Source organism: Mauremys mutica, chromosome 1 (genome assembly GCF_020497125.1).
Source record: "Mauremys mutica isolate MM-2020 ecotype Southern chromosome 1, ASM2049712v1, whole genome shotgun sequence".
Taxonomy (NCBI): domain Eukaryota; kingdom Metazoa; phylum Chordata; order Testudines; family Geoemydidae; genus Mauremys; species Mauremys mutica.
In genome coordinates, this window is record NC_059072.1 from 42,924,712 (window position 1) to 42,940,621 (window position 15,910).

The window sequence follows — 15,910 nt, forward strand, 5'->3', positions numbered from 1 at the left end:
TACCTGTGAAAGCTTATGCCCAAATAAATCTGTTAGTCTTTAAGGTGCCACCAGATTCCTTGTTGTTTTTAACAAAAATAAAATGCTTTACAATATTTCTCCAGAAAAACAAAGCAATAGAACTTCCAGGTGCAACTATTTTTTTTTATATGTGGGACAACCTCTGTGTTCTGTTACATAACATAATAGTTGCAAAAAGCAAATGCATCTTTTGGTCAAATCCTTGCAACCAATATAAGAATGTTCTACCAGGTGCATTAGAATTTGTGATGTCTGCCCCAAATCTTCAAGGCAACTCAGGATACACATTCCAGAAATCATTTGATCAGAGTCTGATTGCATCTCAAATTCACTCGAGCTGTAAGACAGCCAGCCCACCCAACTGAGTGTTTGTTGTGACTCATAGGTGGGAGTTTGGTGCTGGAATTTAGGTTGACAAAGTGCTCTGATTTGCTGAAACGGTAGCAGGAGAGAACGAGAAAAGATGGAATATTGGAATAGCATCTATTCAAAGTTTGGGGTCCATACCTAGTTTTCTCTCAGGAGAATAGATGAAAGACTATAAAGGTTACTTTTGTAATTCATGTGAAACAAAGAATAGAAAATACTTTATGCAGGGAGACAAATGTTGCCTTTCTGAAATATAAATCTCTCATCTCTATTACAGAAAGGTTCTTTTAAAATGTTCAGCACAAACTCAGTGTCAGTAAATTTACCCCCTCAGTTGTTCATACAGCATGAGAGTGGAAATTCCCCAAGATGCCTTGGCAGTCTCTTAGTGAAAGGTTGTTGGTGAAACTTCTTAAAGACAGAGGACTCCTTATGACTTTGCACTCCATATGATTTTATAAATATATGTAAATGAGTGTGAATATAATATAACTGGAATATGCATCATGCAAAAAGTCTCTTATAAGGTATAATTACAACGCTTTTAATCTACTTTAGACTTGCATATTTTATTTTATTTTGCTTGGTAACTTGCTCTGGTCTGTCTGTTATTACTTGGAACCACTTAAATCCTACTTTTTATATTTAATAAAATCACTTTTGCTTATTAATTGACCCAGAGTAAGTAATTAATTCCTGGGGGAGCAAATAGCTGTGCATATCTCTCTATCAGTGTTATAGAGGGTGGACAATTTATGAGTTTACCCTGTATAAGCTTTATACAGAGTAAAACAGATTTATTTGGGGGTTAGATCCCATAGGGAACTGGGTATCTGGGTACTAGAGACAGGAGCACTTTCTAAGCCGTTTTTAGTTAAGTCTGAAGCTTTTTGGGGCCATGGTTCAGACTTGGGTCTGTGTTTGCAGCAGGCTCAAAAAGACAGGGTACTGATGTCCCACGCTGGCAGGGAAAACAGGCTCAGAGATAGTCTCAGCACATCAGGTGGCAGACTCAAAGGGGTCTCTGTGACCCAACCCATCACACTCCTAATTACTTAAAGTTATTTTGAAGTACTTTTCCTGAATGTACAAAGGTATTCCTTCTGTTTAGCATATAGATCAACTCCTTTTTATAACTGTGTTCCTTGTACTTTCTTAGTCCAAATTCTATTAGTTCAGTTTAAGATTATATTTCTTTCATTATTTTCACCTACCTTTGTCTGATGTTTATAACTCTAAGGACATAAATTAATTACAGTGGGAAGAAACCTAACATGACCACTTCTGAAACATGCCCCTATAACATCATGCAGGGTCTCTTCCTACACCCACTTCAGTTGATAGCAAAGCTCTCACAGATTTCAAGAGTGAGGGATCAGACTCATGTTTACACTGCAGGATTAGGAGAATTTGAGTTAGCAGACTCTGGATTTGTTAACCTAAGGCTTGAGTGCCTGTAGTCATTTGTAATCCTGGTTAGGAATTGAACCCTGAGTCCCAGTCTGGGGCTTCAGTTTCTACACTACATTATGTAGGGCTAAATCCTACCATCCATATCCCAGACTTCCTAGCACCCTCTCAAAATGTGGCCCCTATAGCCCTTTGTTTGTGGTGCAAGCATGGGAAAACTTGACTGTTCACCAAACTTGTCTGTCCAGAGGACAAAGAAAGTTGACTCGTGGGATTGTGAAATATTTTTTGCAGACTCCCAGAGCATGAATCCAGTGGGGCAATATCTACATTATAAAGCAACAGGACTTGAACCTGAATCACAACTTGACTCAGGCTCAGACCCTCCACCCCTGTGGGGTCCCGGGTCCCTGAGTTTGAGCCCTGCGTTAGCACAATTTGTGTGTAGACAGAAGGGGGGTTAGACTCAAACTTGAGTTCGAATGCTGGGCTTACATTACAGTGTAGACATACCCATAGGTACCAGAAAGTCAACAATTAATCCTGAAAATTTACTCAAGCAAAATTAACATTATATAGTGGCAGCATAATCCATTTTTATTTTCCCTCTAAAAATTGAATAGCAACTAAGCCATTTTAGCCAATTGGAATAGTCGAGTAAGGACTAATCACATGAACAAGGGTTTGCAGGAGCAGGCCCCAGATCCCCTTGTTATGGTTGGCTTTGGGGAATGCAGGAACTGGATAGAATAGTTTAGAACACTGAAAACTCTGCTATTCATGTTGGTTTAATTCATAGAAAAGAAGGAATTACCAATGAGAAGAGGAGTTTCTCCTTTATTGTTTGTGGTATTAGGCCAAACACCCTTTTCCAATAACGTTCTTACATTTTCCACAAAACCAGCTTTTGCTGCCAAAGTTAAAGGTGTTTCTCCATCACATGTTTTGTATTCCCACATTGATTTATAAGATGCTAGAGTTCAGAAAGTAGAAAACAAAACACAAAATTAAAATGACAAGCATCTAGGACATAACACAAATGCCATGTTTATAAATATCTGCATGAAAATGAATTTACAACTATTTTAAACTTTGACTTACTAGTTAGTCCTGCCACATGGCTGACTATTGTAGTCAGTGATTAGCTCATGCAGCTCTTCTCTGAATAATTGTAGTTTTCTGAACAAAGTCATTCAAAACAGACCAACCTTTCTGCCAGTGTACATAGGTGGAGCTTCACTGAAGTCAACAGAGCTGTGCCAATTTACACCAGCAGAGGATTTGGCCCATATGACTGACCAAGCCGTGCAACAGTGGAGGGTTTTCTCATACATTTTGCAGTTATTGATTCTGTTCTTGTGTTTGTCTATTTATTGCTCCTTGTCTTGTATCTTTCCAATCTCATAGCCCTATGGGGTGTCTTGAGCTCACTTACCATCCAGAATGATTTCAAGTATTTGCTGAATTGGCTGAGCTGCAGCCTCATGAAGTGGGAACCAGCCTCTTTCATCAGCTTCATCCAAAGCATATTTATGTTTCACATAGCTCTGAAGATCAAATACTTGACCTGAAACAAAAAATAGTGCATATCTGAAAAAAAATAGAACAAGCTCAGTGCTTTGCACAGTGAATATTTTATTTCAATATTTATACCTTGTCTTATGGCTGCTATAAGTTTCCTATTTTGATCACTGGGTGGTACAAATCTGTTGAAGGGATGACAAAAGATATCAACTATACACAATATAGATACATTACATTAAAGCACAATTTTTAGTGGTTTTAATCACCTGGTTTTAATCCACTGCTTTTCAACTTTAGGTTTATATCACCTCAGTTACAAATCCTGATTCACTATGTGACCTGACAGAGGACTCAGGAATGTTAGATACAGGATGAGAATCTGAACAGACTCTGGACCCCAGGCTTCAGGCCAAAGATGACCCGGACCTGCCAATAGTAGGAGTGGGGGCAGCCGACTTCAGCAGTGTTACTGAGCCTGCTTAGTCCATGTGAGCATGCTCAGTACAAGCCAAGCAGCAAATCTGGGTGTGGCATATGATCCCTACATGCCCCCCACTCGTTACCTAGGCTCTGCCTCAGACCAGTGATAGGTCTGTTTGGTTGTGTCTATGCTAGCCTTTTTTCTGAAGTTTCTATCTGCAGCTAACATAATACAGTTCCAATGTATATAGACAGTTGCCAACATTTTTAACAATGCCATTTAAACCTATTCAGAGCAGATATATGTGATACAGTGGTAAAAATGTCAATGGCTGCCAGGACCCTGAGATACTATAACAACAAGTACAACAGCATAATAATAGGAATCAGCCAAATCATAGATGAAAATGGACAGTGGCACTGTTTGACAGTCTTCAGTGAAGAAATAGGCTCTGACTTTGCAATAGGAAATAGGAACCACATGTGGACCCTTACTTTCTCAGAGTTCCATTGATCCCATTATAGGATCAAAGTCATAAATTGAATTGGGTGGTTAACATTTGTCTGCCTTCGCCTTCATTTTCAAATACTGTACAGCATTTTACAAAAAGTCCTTCAATTTATAGTGATCAGAAACATATGGTGGGGTTTTGCCATACAACTCCGATTAAAGCCAAGTTTTGTTTCATCAGTAGGGGTAGCTAACAGGTAACATTTTCAAAAGCATCTTAATGACTTAGAAAATGAAGACCAATTTTCAAAAGTGATGTGGGTACTTAGAAACCAAAGTCTCATTGAAAGCCCATGTGACCTGTAGGCTCCTAAATCATTTAGGCACTTTTGAAAATTTTACTCAACATCTACAACAGAAATGCTACCTACATGTCATATCTAAGGGCAGTTGGCTCAAATAGAAAACAATCTATGCTAATATATACTAATGATTTTTAAAATACTAACCATGTCTTTAATGCAAAACTCAATTTTGTTTTTCACAATTTAAAAACAAATAAAACTGTACTACAGTTTTATCAGTTTTGCTGTTTTAGGGTCCAGTCCTGCAGTTCCTCTGTGTGGGTAATTCCCATTGACTTCAGTGAGAATTTTCTGAGTGGAAGTGCTATGAAATCAGATAGTTAAATATAATTTCTTGAGTTACTATAATTGGGTGAAATGTTGGCAGTCATTGCACAATTATCCATCAGAAAATCCATGGGGTGTGATGGAGGCATGAGGCAGAAGTTGTCTTCCTGTATTCTGGGTCTTCCCAATACCTGGCACAGGCTGCTCTGCAAGACCTCTGCTATAAGGTGGAGTCTATGAGTCAGAGGTATGTTCTACACATTTGGGCTTATGCCCAATAGTCCTTGCACAGAGCTCTTCCTTTTCTTCCCACCAACATAGACATGTATTTTGCATTGAGCTTCTTAGCTCTAGATTCTGAATGCACATTAAGGACACAACCCTGAAATCAATGGGACTTACTCACATCCATAAAGTTAGTCATATGCATAAATCTGTGCTTCATCAAGACCTAATGTTTCTTTTACAGAATATATATGTGTCAGTGTGGCTGCTACACCATTTTCTGTACACTTGCAGAATTCTCCCCAGAAAGCCTTTTAAATGTGGTTATAACTATAGAATACTTAGGGTATGTCTACAGTGTAATGTAATACCAGGGTTTGAACTCAGGCTCAAGCCTAAACCCTCTTCCATCTACACACACTCCGCACTAATCCAGGGCCTGGGCCCAGGAACCCAGTGGGGTGGAAGGTCTGAGCCTCAGGCCTTGTCTACTGGGGTAAGTTGACCTAAGTTATGCTCCTCCAGCGACATGAATAACATAGGTGGAGTTGACGTAGTTTAGGTCGACTTACAAAGGTGTCTACACTGCGCTGCGTCAATGGGAGATGCTCTCTCATCAACGTATCTTACTCTTCTCGTTCTGGTGGAGTACTGGAGTCAACTGGAGAGTGCTCTGTGATTGATTTAGCGGGTCTTCACTAGACCCACTAAATCGACCCCCCCTGCATCAATCATAGCAGCATCAATCCCTGGTAAGTGTAGACATGGCCTGAGTCACCCAGGGTTCAAGACCTATTGCTTTGCAGAGTAGACGCAGCACTACTGGACTTGTGCTCTGGGAGTCCGCCAGAAGTATTCCACGATCCCATGGCTGACTGACTTTGTCCTCTGGACAGACAAGTTTGGTGGACAGTCCAGTTTTCCCATGCTTGCACCACAAACAAAGGGCTAGAGCAGTCACATTTTGAGAGAGCATTAGGAAGTGTGGGATATGGGTGGTCGGACTTGGACCTGCATAATGCAATGTAGATGCTGGGACCCACAGGTCAATAATTCCTAACCTGGGGCTACAAATGAGTGTAGATGCTCAGGCACTAGGTTAACAAACTCCAGGTCTGCTAACTCGAGTTCTCCTAACCCTGGGCTTACATTGCAGTGTAGACATACTGTGACACTACATCACATAATCTTCATAGATATAGTGTTATAATATGATTAAAGCATAACTATATGTTTTGTGCAAGATAAGGCATGAGGTATCATTGGAAAGGTTATGATTTGCTGAATATGATTATCCTATTTGTATGCATGTCTCATTTTTGTATCTAAAGTTAGGAATATTGACTATACATCTGTACTACAAAAGTATTTGCAATTGGGGAACGCCCACCAGACTGAATGCAATCAGTCTGCTTGGCTAGCTGGGGACAGTCAATGGACCATTAGGGAGAAAAATAGGTCTTTGAAGATGCTAATCTCCCACCTACCTGAGATGCTACGAACAGCCTTTGAATCATGGCTGCTTTGACACTGGAGGGTCATGTGATCATATTACCTGGTACTGGACTCAGTGTTACAATACCAGTATTTTTCCACACTGGGGAGAACCACACTGAAAAACAAAGGATTCCTGCCATATATAAAACCTATTTAAGGCCAGGGAGTGACATAATCAGTATTCGTTCTTCACTGATGACTGCTTTGAACATCTAAGAAACAAAGACAAAGGTGGGGAGAAGGACTGAGACAAGGCTGGGAAGGTGTCTGGCCTGTGAAAGAAATACCTGAAGTTTTAAGCTGCAAGCAAGAGCAGCTTGCATGCAAGAACCTCTGCAAACTACCTAAAACAACATTTAGGGTGAGAAAATACTACTTGTAACCAGTTTTTTAGTATTTTAAGCTTATATTGCATTTTTGTTTTATTCACTGGGTAATCTGCTTTGATCTGTTTGCTATCCCCTATAATCACTTAAAATCTATTCTCTGTAGTTAATAAACTTGTTTTTGTTTTTTCTAATTTGTAGAATTCATAATGAGGGGGGGAGGGGAGCTGTGCATATCTTGCTCCACATTGAGGGAGGAGGAGGATTTCATGAGCTTATGCTGTATTGTTCTCTGTGCAGCATAAGACAATACAACTTTGGGTTTACACTTCAGAGGGGGTGTGCACTTGAGTACTGGGCAATTCCCTAGCTGAAGCCTCCCCCGTACTGCTTATTTCAGTCTGTGTCTTTCTACAGCTGGGTGTGTCCCTACCTGTGTGTGTGCTGCTTGAGGGCCTGGCTCAGCAGGACAGTGTAAGGGAGCCCCAGCTGGTGGAACAGGAGGGCTCAGTGGTACCCCAATACATCAGGTGGCACCCCAGGGGGGGGGAAACCTATCACACATACCCAGAGAGTACAAACAAAGCATCATCCATTTTCTTCAAAGAGAGAATTATTTACTAGCATGTAACTAATGAAGAGAGTTATATTGTGGTTTGCTGTATTCAGTCATGTCTTCATACAGGGCCTGGCTGTAAACACAAACACAGATAATAGCCAAACTAAAATTAAAATGCTAAGATGACATAAAGAAATTTTTAATTTCAACTGTTGAGAACACTGAAAGAATTTGCTATTTTCTCATCACATGTATGTGTTTTCTGACTTTAACTAAAGTACCTTTCATGGTAATGGGAAGTTGTTGGTTGACTGGCTTCAATTGATTCTTGAATACTAAGCTGAATTGCATAAGCAGTGAGATGGTCTTCAATAGAGTCCTCATTTCCTTCCATCATCTTATATGAAAGATTGAGCTGTTGTCAAGAAAAAAAAATTGAAAAATGTACTGTTAGGGGCCAGATTCTGCCACTCTTATTCACGGTGAATGATACTTCACTCTGAGGGCTTGTATTCATGGCAAGTCACTATATAGAAGTCCAGAATGTGAATGCATCAGCTTGCAGCACAGTAACATCCTATGTAGACACTACTATATCATAGTTAAGCCCCTTTGTTTTCAGTTTAAATTAGGGCTGTCAATTAATTGCAGTTAACTCAAGTGATTAATTCAAAAAAATTAATCGCAATTAAAAAATTAATCACAATTAAGTACAGTGTTAATCACATTGTTAAACAATAGAATATGAATTCAAATGTATTCAATATTTTGGATGTTTCTCTACATTTTCAAATATTGATTTCAATTACAACACAGAATACAAAGTGTACACTGCTCACTTTATATTATTATTTTTATTACAAATATTTGCACTGTGAAAGTGATAAACAAAAGAAATAGTATTTTTCCATTCACCTCCTACAGGTACGGTAGTGCAATCTCTTTATCATGAAAATGCAACTTACAAATGTAGATTTTTTTTGTTTGGTAACTGCACCCAAAAACAAAAGAATACAGAACTTTAGAGCCTACAAGACCACTCAGTCCTACTTCTTGTTCAGCCAATCGCTAAGACCAACAAGATTGTTTACATTTACAGGAGATAATGCTGCCCACTTCTTATTTACAATGTCATCAGAAAGTGATAACAGGCATTCGCATGGGACTTTTGTACCGGCATTGCAAAATATTTACATGCCAGATATGCTAAACATTCATATGCCCCTTCATGCTTCAGCCACCATTCCAGAGGACATGCTTCCATGCTGATGACACTTGTTGAAAAAATAATGCGTTCATTAAATTTGTGACTGAACTCCTTGGGGGAGAATTGTATGTCTCCAGCTCTATTTTACCCGCATTCTGCCATATATTTCATGTTATAGTGAGCTCGGATGATGACTCAGCACATGTTGTTCATTTTAAGAATACTTTCGTTGTAGATTTGATAAAACACGAAGAAGGTACCAATGTGAGATTTCTAAAGATAGCTACAGCACTTGACCCAAGGTTTAAGAATCTGAAATCTTCTAAAATCTGAGACGGATGAGGTGTGACATATGCTTTCAGATGTCTTAAAAGAGCAACACTCCAATGTGGAAACTACAGAACCCAAACCACCAAAAAAGAAAACCAACCTTCTGCTGGTGGCATATGATTCAGATCATGAAAATGAACATGCATTGGTCCGCACTGCTTTGGATTGTTATCGAGCAGAACCCGTCATCAGCATGATCACATGTCCTCTGGAATGGTGGTTGAAGCATGAAGGGATGTAGGAATCTTTAGCACATCTGGCATGTAAATATCTTGTGACGCTGGCTACAACAGTGCAATGAGAACGCCTGTTCTCATTTTCAGGTGACATTGTGAACAAGAAGTGGGCAGCATTATCTCCTGCAAATGTAAACAAACTTGTTTGTCTGAGCGATTGGCTGAACAAGAAATAGGATTGAGTGGAGTTGTAGGCTCTAAAGTTTTACATTGTTTTATTTTTGAATTCAGTTATTTTTTGTACATAATTCTATGTTTGTAAATTCTGCGCACATTTTCAAATTCTGCAAAATTCTACATATTTTATTTGTCAAAATAACACAATATAATCACACAAGTTTCAATTATTTTTGGTCATTTATTTCAAAATACCTGTCAGACACCAGGCTGTTGTGGGGAGCCCTGGACCCTCCACCTGCCCTTAGTGGCATGCCCCGGGGGGCAGGAACATGGGCCAGGGTCTGCTCTTGGGCACCCCAGCCCCCTGCCCAGGGCAGGTGGAAGGTCTGAGGCTCCCCACAGCAGCCTGGGCTCCAAGTTCCAGCCTGGCCAGGGGGCGGGACCTTGACGGAAAGAGAAGGGGCAGGAGCTTGGGAGAAGAGGACGGGCAGGGGGTGGGACCTCAGGCAAAGGCAGGGGCAGCAGTGGGGCCACAGAGGGGGGCAGGGCTCCTGCAGGTATCCCACTTTTGCCTTTTGAAAAGGTGGCCATCCTGGGGTGGGGGGCAGTACCCCTTGTCCACAACCCTCATAATTTGTGCCACAGACAAGATGCACCCTGAAGCACATCCAGACCTTTTGTTTTATTCCCTGAATTGCCAATCTGTATCACTGGATGGTCTGAATAACTATACTATGAATTTTAAGTCACTGCATTATTTCTGCAGTTCTGAGAGGGCCTAGACATTCACAATGCCTTTACACAAGTCAGTGCAGTGTTCGACACCTCTCAGGGTTAGGCTCTTAGTGACTGTTACCAAAGTGTGTGTGTGTGTGGGGGGGAGGGACAGTCGGCTGTCTGAGTGGATCAATAATGGGATCTACTGCATCTTTTAACTATAGTTAAGTTTGAATTCACCCTATCTAGCTTTCCAGCTTAGTGCTGGTGCTAGCCCATTGGGAGCCCTAAGCAGGAATATTTTGGGCCCTCCCATCCCCCACAACACATACTAATCATTAATGGGGAGTCTCCTTCAGATGCTTGGGCCCCTAAGCAATTGCTTAGTCTGCTTATGTCTAGTGCCAGCACTGCTCCAGCTCTCTGATCCTGTAGCATGCATTTTGCTAGTGATAGTACATCAAATAATAAACCCTGTCAGTAAATAACAATTGCAAAATTGTCCTTCTGCAGAGAGTCACGTAAATTCCCTTTTTACTATATTCTTCAGTTTTGCAAAGTTTAAAATGTGGTATTTTATATCTTAAAAGGAACAAAATGTAAATATTAAATACTTTGAAAAATAAAACAGTATACCAAATAATACCTAACACTAAAGGCCAGCTCTGTGTTCCATCAAGATCTCTGTGACTGATGTGACATAAGACCATAAGAATATAAGAACAGCCATACTGAGTCAGACCAAAGGTCCATCCAGCCCAATATTCTGACTACCGACAATGGCCAATGCCAGGTGCCCCAGAAGGAGTGAACCTAACAGGTAATGATCAAGTGATCTCTCTCCTGCCATCCATCTCCACCCACTGACAAACAGAGGCTAGGGACACCATTCCTTACCCATCCTGGCTAATAGCCATTAATGGACTTAACCTCCATGAATTTATCTAGTTCTCTTTTAAATCCTGTTATAGTCCTAGCCTTCACAACCTCCTCAGGCAAGGAGTTCCACAGGTTGACTGTGTGCTGTGTGAAGAACTTCCTTTTATTAGTTTTAAACCTGCTGCCCATTAATTTCATTTAGTGACCCCTAGTTCTTATATTATGGGAAAAAGCAAATAACTTTTCCTTATTCACTTTCTCCACATCACTCATGATTTTATATACCTCTATCATATCCCCCCTTAGTTTCCTCTTTTCCAAGCTGAAAAGTCCTAGCCTCTTTAATCACTCCCCATATGGGACCTGTTCCAAAACCCTAATCATTTTAGTTGCCCTTCTCTGAACCTTTTCTAATGCCAGTATATCTTTTTTGAGATGAGGAGACCACATCTGTATGCAGTATTCAAGATGTGGGCATACCATGGATTTATATAAGGGCAATAAGATAGTCTCCGTCTTATTCTCTATCCTTTTTTTTTTTTGACATCAACTGCTTAGGGCATGTTTGGTCTTTATATTAGTGGGGCTTAGCTAAGAGGGACTAGAAGTTGTGGAACTTAAACTACCACTCCTACCAATTAGCACTCTCACAGTGCCTTACTTTTGTCAGTGCTGCACAAAAATTAATCAATCAAATTAAATGAGCATTATGTTGACTACTTTTCCTAGAATGGACAAGGGGGACATCCAGCATATTGCTAATGCGGCTGTAATTTTGTCAGAAGGATTTGTAGGTCACTTTTTAAAGCAGTTCTTCACACATGAAGTGCTAACCTGATGTCTGTGCACCGGATGTTTTGCACTGTAGCACTAAACTAAAAATTGATTTTAAAAACATCATACACAAGTGCTGCAACCCCATACCTAAATGCTTTACTATTTATCATATTGTGATAGACCCGAGGAAACAAAAACTGATCAATAATGGCATAGAGTCAAGATGACTCAGACGCTAAAAGTGTCATTGCAGGACTCCAATTTCAGGCTTTTGCAATACTATCACACTAGCACTGAGCATGAATTCACACCTCTCCCAATGCTCAGACATAAGGCTCTTGGCCAACACCGTCATCCATGAGGGTGGGCTCTCTGAAGGCAAGTGAAACACCACCACAGCCCCATTGCCTTTAAAGGTAAACATACACATCTTTTGCTTTGACCGCCAGCTCTGACAGCAATAACTTCCAAAAATAAAAAATAGCTTTTGCAGACACATAAATCTTTTTTTTTTCTGCTCAGCAGACTTTATGTAGCTCATAATAGACAGGGATATTCTAATGGAGTCTCCTCCCCCTGCTTTTGTGTCTCAGAGCCAGGCTTCAACATAGTTATTTAAAAAAAGATTCACACACCAGCTGAATATCTGATGAACTGGTCAGCAGGGTACAGAATCATGTTCCAAGGCCCTTCACACCACTGCACAGGCTTAACCAGGAGCAAAAGATCCTGTTTGCAACATTTCTGTTCAATCAGTCAAATCCTGAAGTCCTAAGTTCACTCCCTGTGCAAACAAGGATGACTGTAAAGATTCGAGGATTTGACCAAGATTCTTGGAAGGATCTAATGCAATATAAACACTTCCATACTGTTAATAGAAGAATTCCAGAGAAGTTGTGAAACTCCTCACAATGCAAAAAGGTTTATCAAAGCCTTTGGAGTTTGATCCCACACAAAAGAAAAAGGTAGACAAATATTTTTTCTGACAATTTCCAGGCTTTGTTAGGCAAAAGAGGAAGAAATTCAATGTTGAACTTTGAAAGAGGGTAGTAGAAAGGATTTTTTTAAGCCTACAAAGTAAAGTGACTGACAGTGTATTTTCCAAATCTCTTCCCCAGGCTCTTATTAAGAAATCCATAAATATGTCAATATGTGGAAGAGCACCTCAAGGTAAATGCATTATAGATTAAATCACATAGACATTTTCAAATAGCATTAAAAGTTGGCAGCCTGACTTAAATGCACAAAAGCAAGAATATTCAAAGTTAAGACTGAACTTCTGCCTTTCATCTCATCCTGTTGGAAGTACACTTGGTTGGCATATAGGAGAATTCTTGATTTGAAGTTCTCTCCTGGGTTTATTTTTCTCCTCATCTTTACATCTACTTCTATACTTTCAGTGGCATGTAAAAAAATCCCATTTGCCTCATTGAAATGTGTCAACTAGATACAAAGAAACCAACAAATGTACACTGTTATGTAAAGGACAGATATACCTTGCAAGCAGTCGGGGCAGGGAGTCTTTAAAAAGTACTGAACCAGTAATTTATAGAGTATATCCCAAAGCACACAACGCTAACTTATCTCCTCCATATACACAGCTAAAAAATTAGAAGTTTTTAGAGCAAGTTCACATGGAATTTTCACAATGAAGCCATGTAGTTATTTAACTCAGGTGTTTCTATAGATGTAATATGAGAAAATGAATGGTATTCATCAGTTCTGGCTTCCAACCAGAACAGTTCAGTGGTGCTATATGTACACTAGGCTGTAATATAAAATGTTATGCCTTCCTTCACACTTTTCCCTACACTTGGAATTTCCCATAATACAAGGACTGGGGGTCACCAAATGAAATTAATAGGCAGCAGGTTTAAAACAAATAAAAGGAAGTTCTTCTTCATGCAGCGCACAGTCAACTTGTGGAACTCCTTACCTGAGGAGGTTGTGAAGGCTAGGACTATAACAATGTTTAAAAGGGAACTGGATAAATTCATGGTGGCTAAGTCCATAAATGGCTATTAGCCAGGATGGGTAAGAATGGTGTCCCTAGCCTCTGTTCCTCAGAGGATGGAGATGGATGGCAGGAGAGAGATCACTTGATCATTGCCTGTTAGGTTCACTCCCTCTGGGGCACCTGGCATTGGCCACTGTCGGTAGACAGATACTGGGCTAGATGGACCTTTGGTCTGACCCGGTACGGCCGTTCTTATGTTCTTATGACTCCACCATGGATGGGTAGGCTTCATGTATGTCAAGTGCCCTCCCTTCTCCTTCAGGAAACTTCTGAAAATCCACCTGCCTATGAAGCAATCTAGCTATATCAAATCTGTATGAACAGGCTTTATACCCACTACTCTGCCTGATTTGGAACAAGGACTTGAACCAGGGTCTCCTTTGCCCCAGGTGAGTGACCTTCGTTATTGGCTGTTCTTGTGGTGGTGATGGTGGTGGAGAGGGTCCCTTGGTTTCTCTTCCTTCCCCTCTTACACATACAGAAATTTCATTCTGGACCTGAAAAAACTTTTGTCAAAGCTGATATATTACCTTGAAAAGTTTGTTTTGATTGATTGGCATTTTCTCACAAAAACCATTTGGTCAAAAAATTCCTGACCATCTCTATTCCCTTATACCTTTAGAGCCTGATTCAAAGCCCACTGAAGTTAATGGAAAAACTCTCATTGATTTCAGTGGGCTTTGGATCAGGCCCATAGATAGAAAGCACCTTGAACAGGAACACTATCAGTCGTTTGGTACAATTTACGTAGGGTAGATGTTCATGTAGGGCTCAATCCAACAAGGTACTGAGTACCCTCAACTCCCATTGACTCCAAATGGAACTGAGATCACTCACTACCTGGCAGGATCAGGATTTTCACACATTGTAGAAATACAAATAATTTAATAAAACATTACAAAAATTCCATTTACTTCAGAAAAATATGATGCATGCCCAAACCAACCTCAGCACTAAAAGAAAAGCTAAGCAGGGACTTAAAATTATTATAAAATTATATAGTTTTTCTTTCTAGACCCACAAGGTCAATACCTGCTTGGACAATAGACTTCTTTTCTGCTGTGATTTCTCAGAACTCTGCTGGAGCACAGACTCAGCCTATCTGGGGTCAGGTAAGCGGTGGCTTTGGTATATATTTTCTCCAAAGTGTCTTTCTAGACATTACCACTTATCCTGTATGAGATTATGATGATGATAATTAATAATAAAATGGAAAAAGTTAATACAGTGGCCAAGAGGCTGTGACATGGTAGAACAAGTATGATAAAGTAAATAACTCACTAAAGTGCATGCGGTGGACATTGACGGAGGTTTATAAATGCTTTGGGTGCCTGATTTGCTATATCATTGCTGGTCAGATGCTGTGCTGAGGTGATGACAATCTGTTGAAGTGTGAATATTCCACTAGGATCACAATGGAATATGGCTGAACACTGGTACATTGGGCAGCACAAGAAGAATATTTTGTCTGATATACTTGTTACTTGCATATAAAGTAGCAAAGAGGCTGTTAAAAGATGCAGCGGCAAATTCCCTTTCCTTCACCCATGGAAAACGTGTTCTTCATTTTTCAGACCAAGCTCATTGCTAAATGAGACGGTAGTTGCTTTTTGTAGAAAATACTATTGTTAAGGCACAGACATAGTAGTCTTCATAAGATCAATAATATTTTTCCAGAATTTTTTAATAGACTGAATTGTTTCATTTTTATTTTATCCTGAAAAAAAAACAAGTTCCCAAGAAACTACTGACACTGTAGATTTTTTAATTTTTGAGTATTTTTGCATCTTAAACCTGAAGGATCAATTTTCATAGAAAAGAATTTGTTCTAGTTAAAGCCACTCTCTTTCAGTTCAAAAGATTTGAAATACTCACAAATCATGGAAATTGAGTCTTTGCTTAGAAACAGATGTGTCAAGAATTTATTACTATTAAGCATATCAGGCAGATGTTTAGTGCTATGCGAGCGAGACATATTAATCTGATTTCACATTTTTGAAATAAACTAAGCAGTTCTAACTTTGTTCTCTATAACTGGAAGGCCTTTAGGTATCCAAGCCTGAAGACTTTATTCACACCAATACAGTAATTTAATAGCAGTTTAAATATGGATTCACTCCGTTACACATTAGTCACAATTTTAATCTACTTCACCATTAGGCTAATTGGCAAGATACAGATAAAACATATTAT

General features: G+C 39.7%; 1 protein-coding gene across 1 annotated transcript in view; it reads right to left on the minus strand.

The window, feature by feature from the left end:
* ASB15 (ankyrin repeat and SOCS box containing 15) overlaps positions 1–15,910 on the minus strand; it is a 36,916-nt gene that overhangs the window by 17,594 nt on the left and 3,412 nt on the right. The window contains exons 3-6 of the mRNA XM_044988293.1: positions 7,716–7,849; positions 3,454–3,506; positions 3,236–3,367; positions 2,615–2,773 (exon numbers count right to left, since the gene is read on the minus strand). Of these exons, the coding sequence (XP_044844228.1) occupies positions 2,615–2,773; positions 3,236–3,367; positions 3,454–3,506; positions 7,716–7,831 (460 nt within the window). The 5' untranslated portion in view covers positions 7,832–7,849. The remainder of the gene's footprint in view (positions 1–2,614; positions 2,774–3,235; positions 3,368–3,453; positions 3,507–7,715; positions 7,850–15,910) is intronic.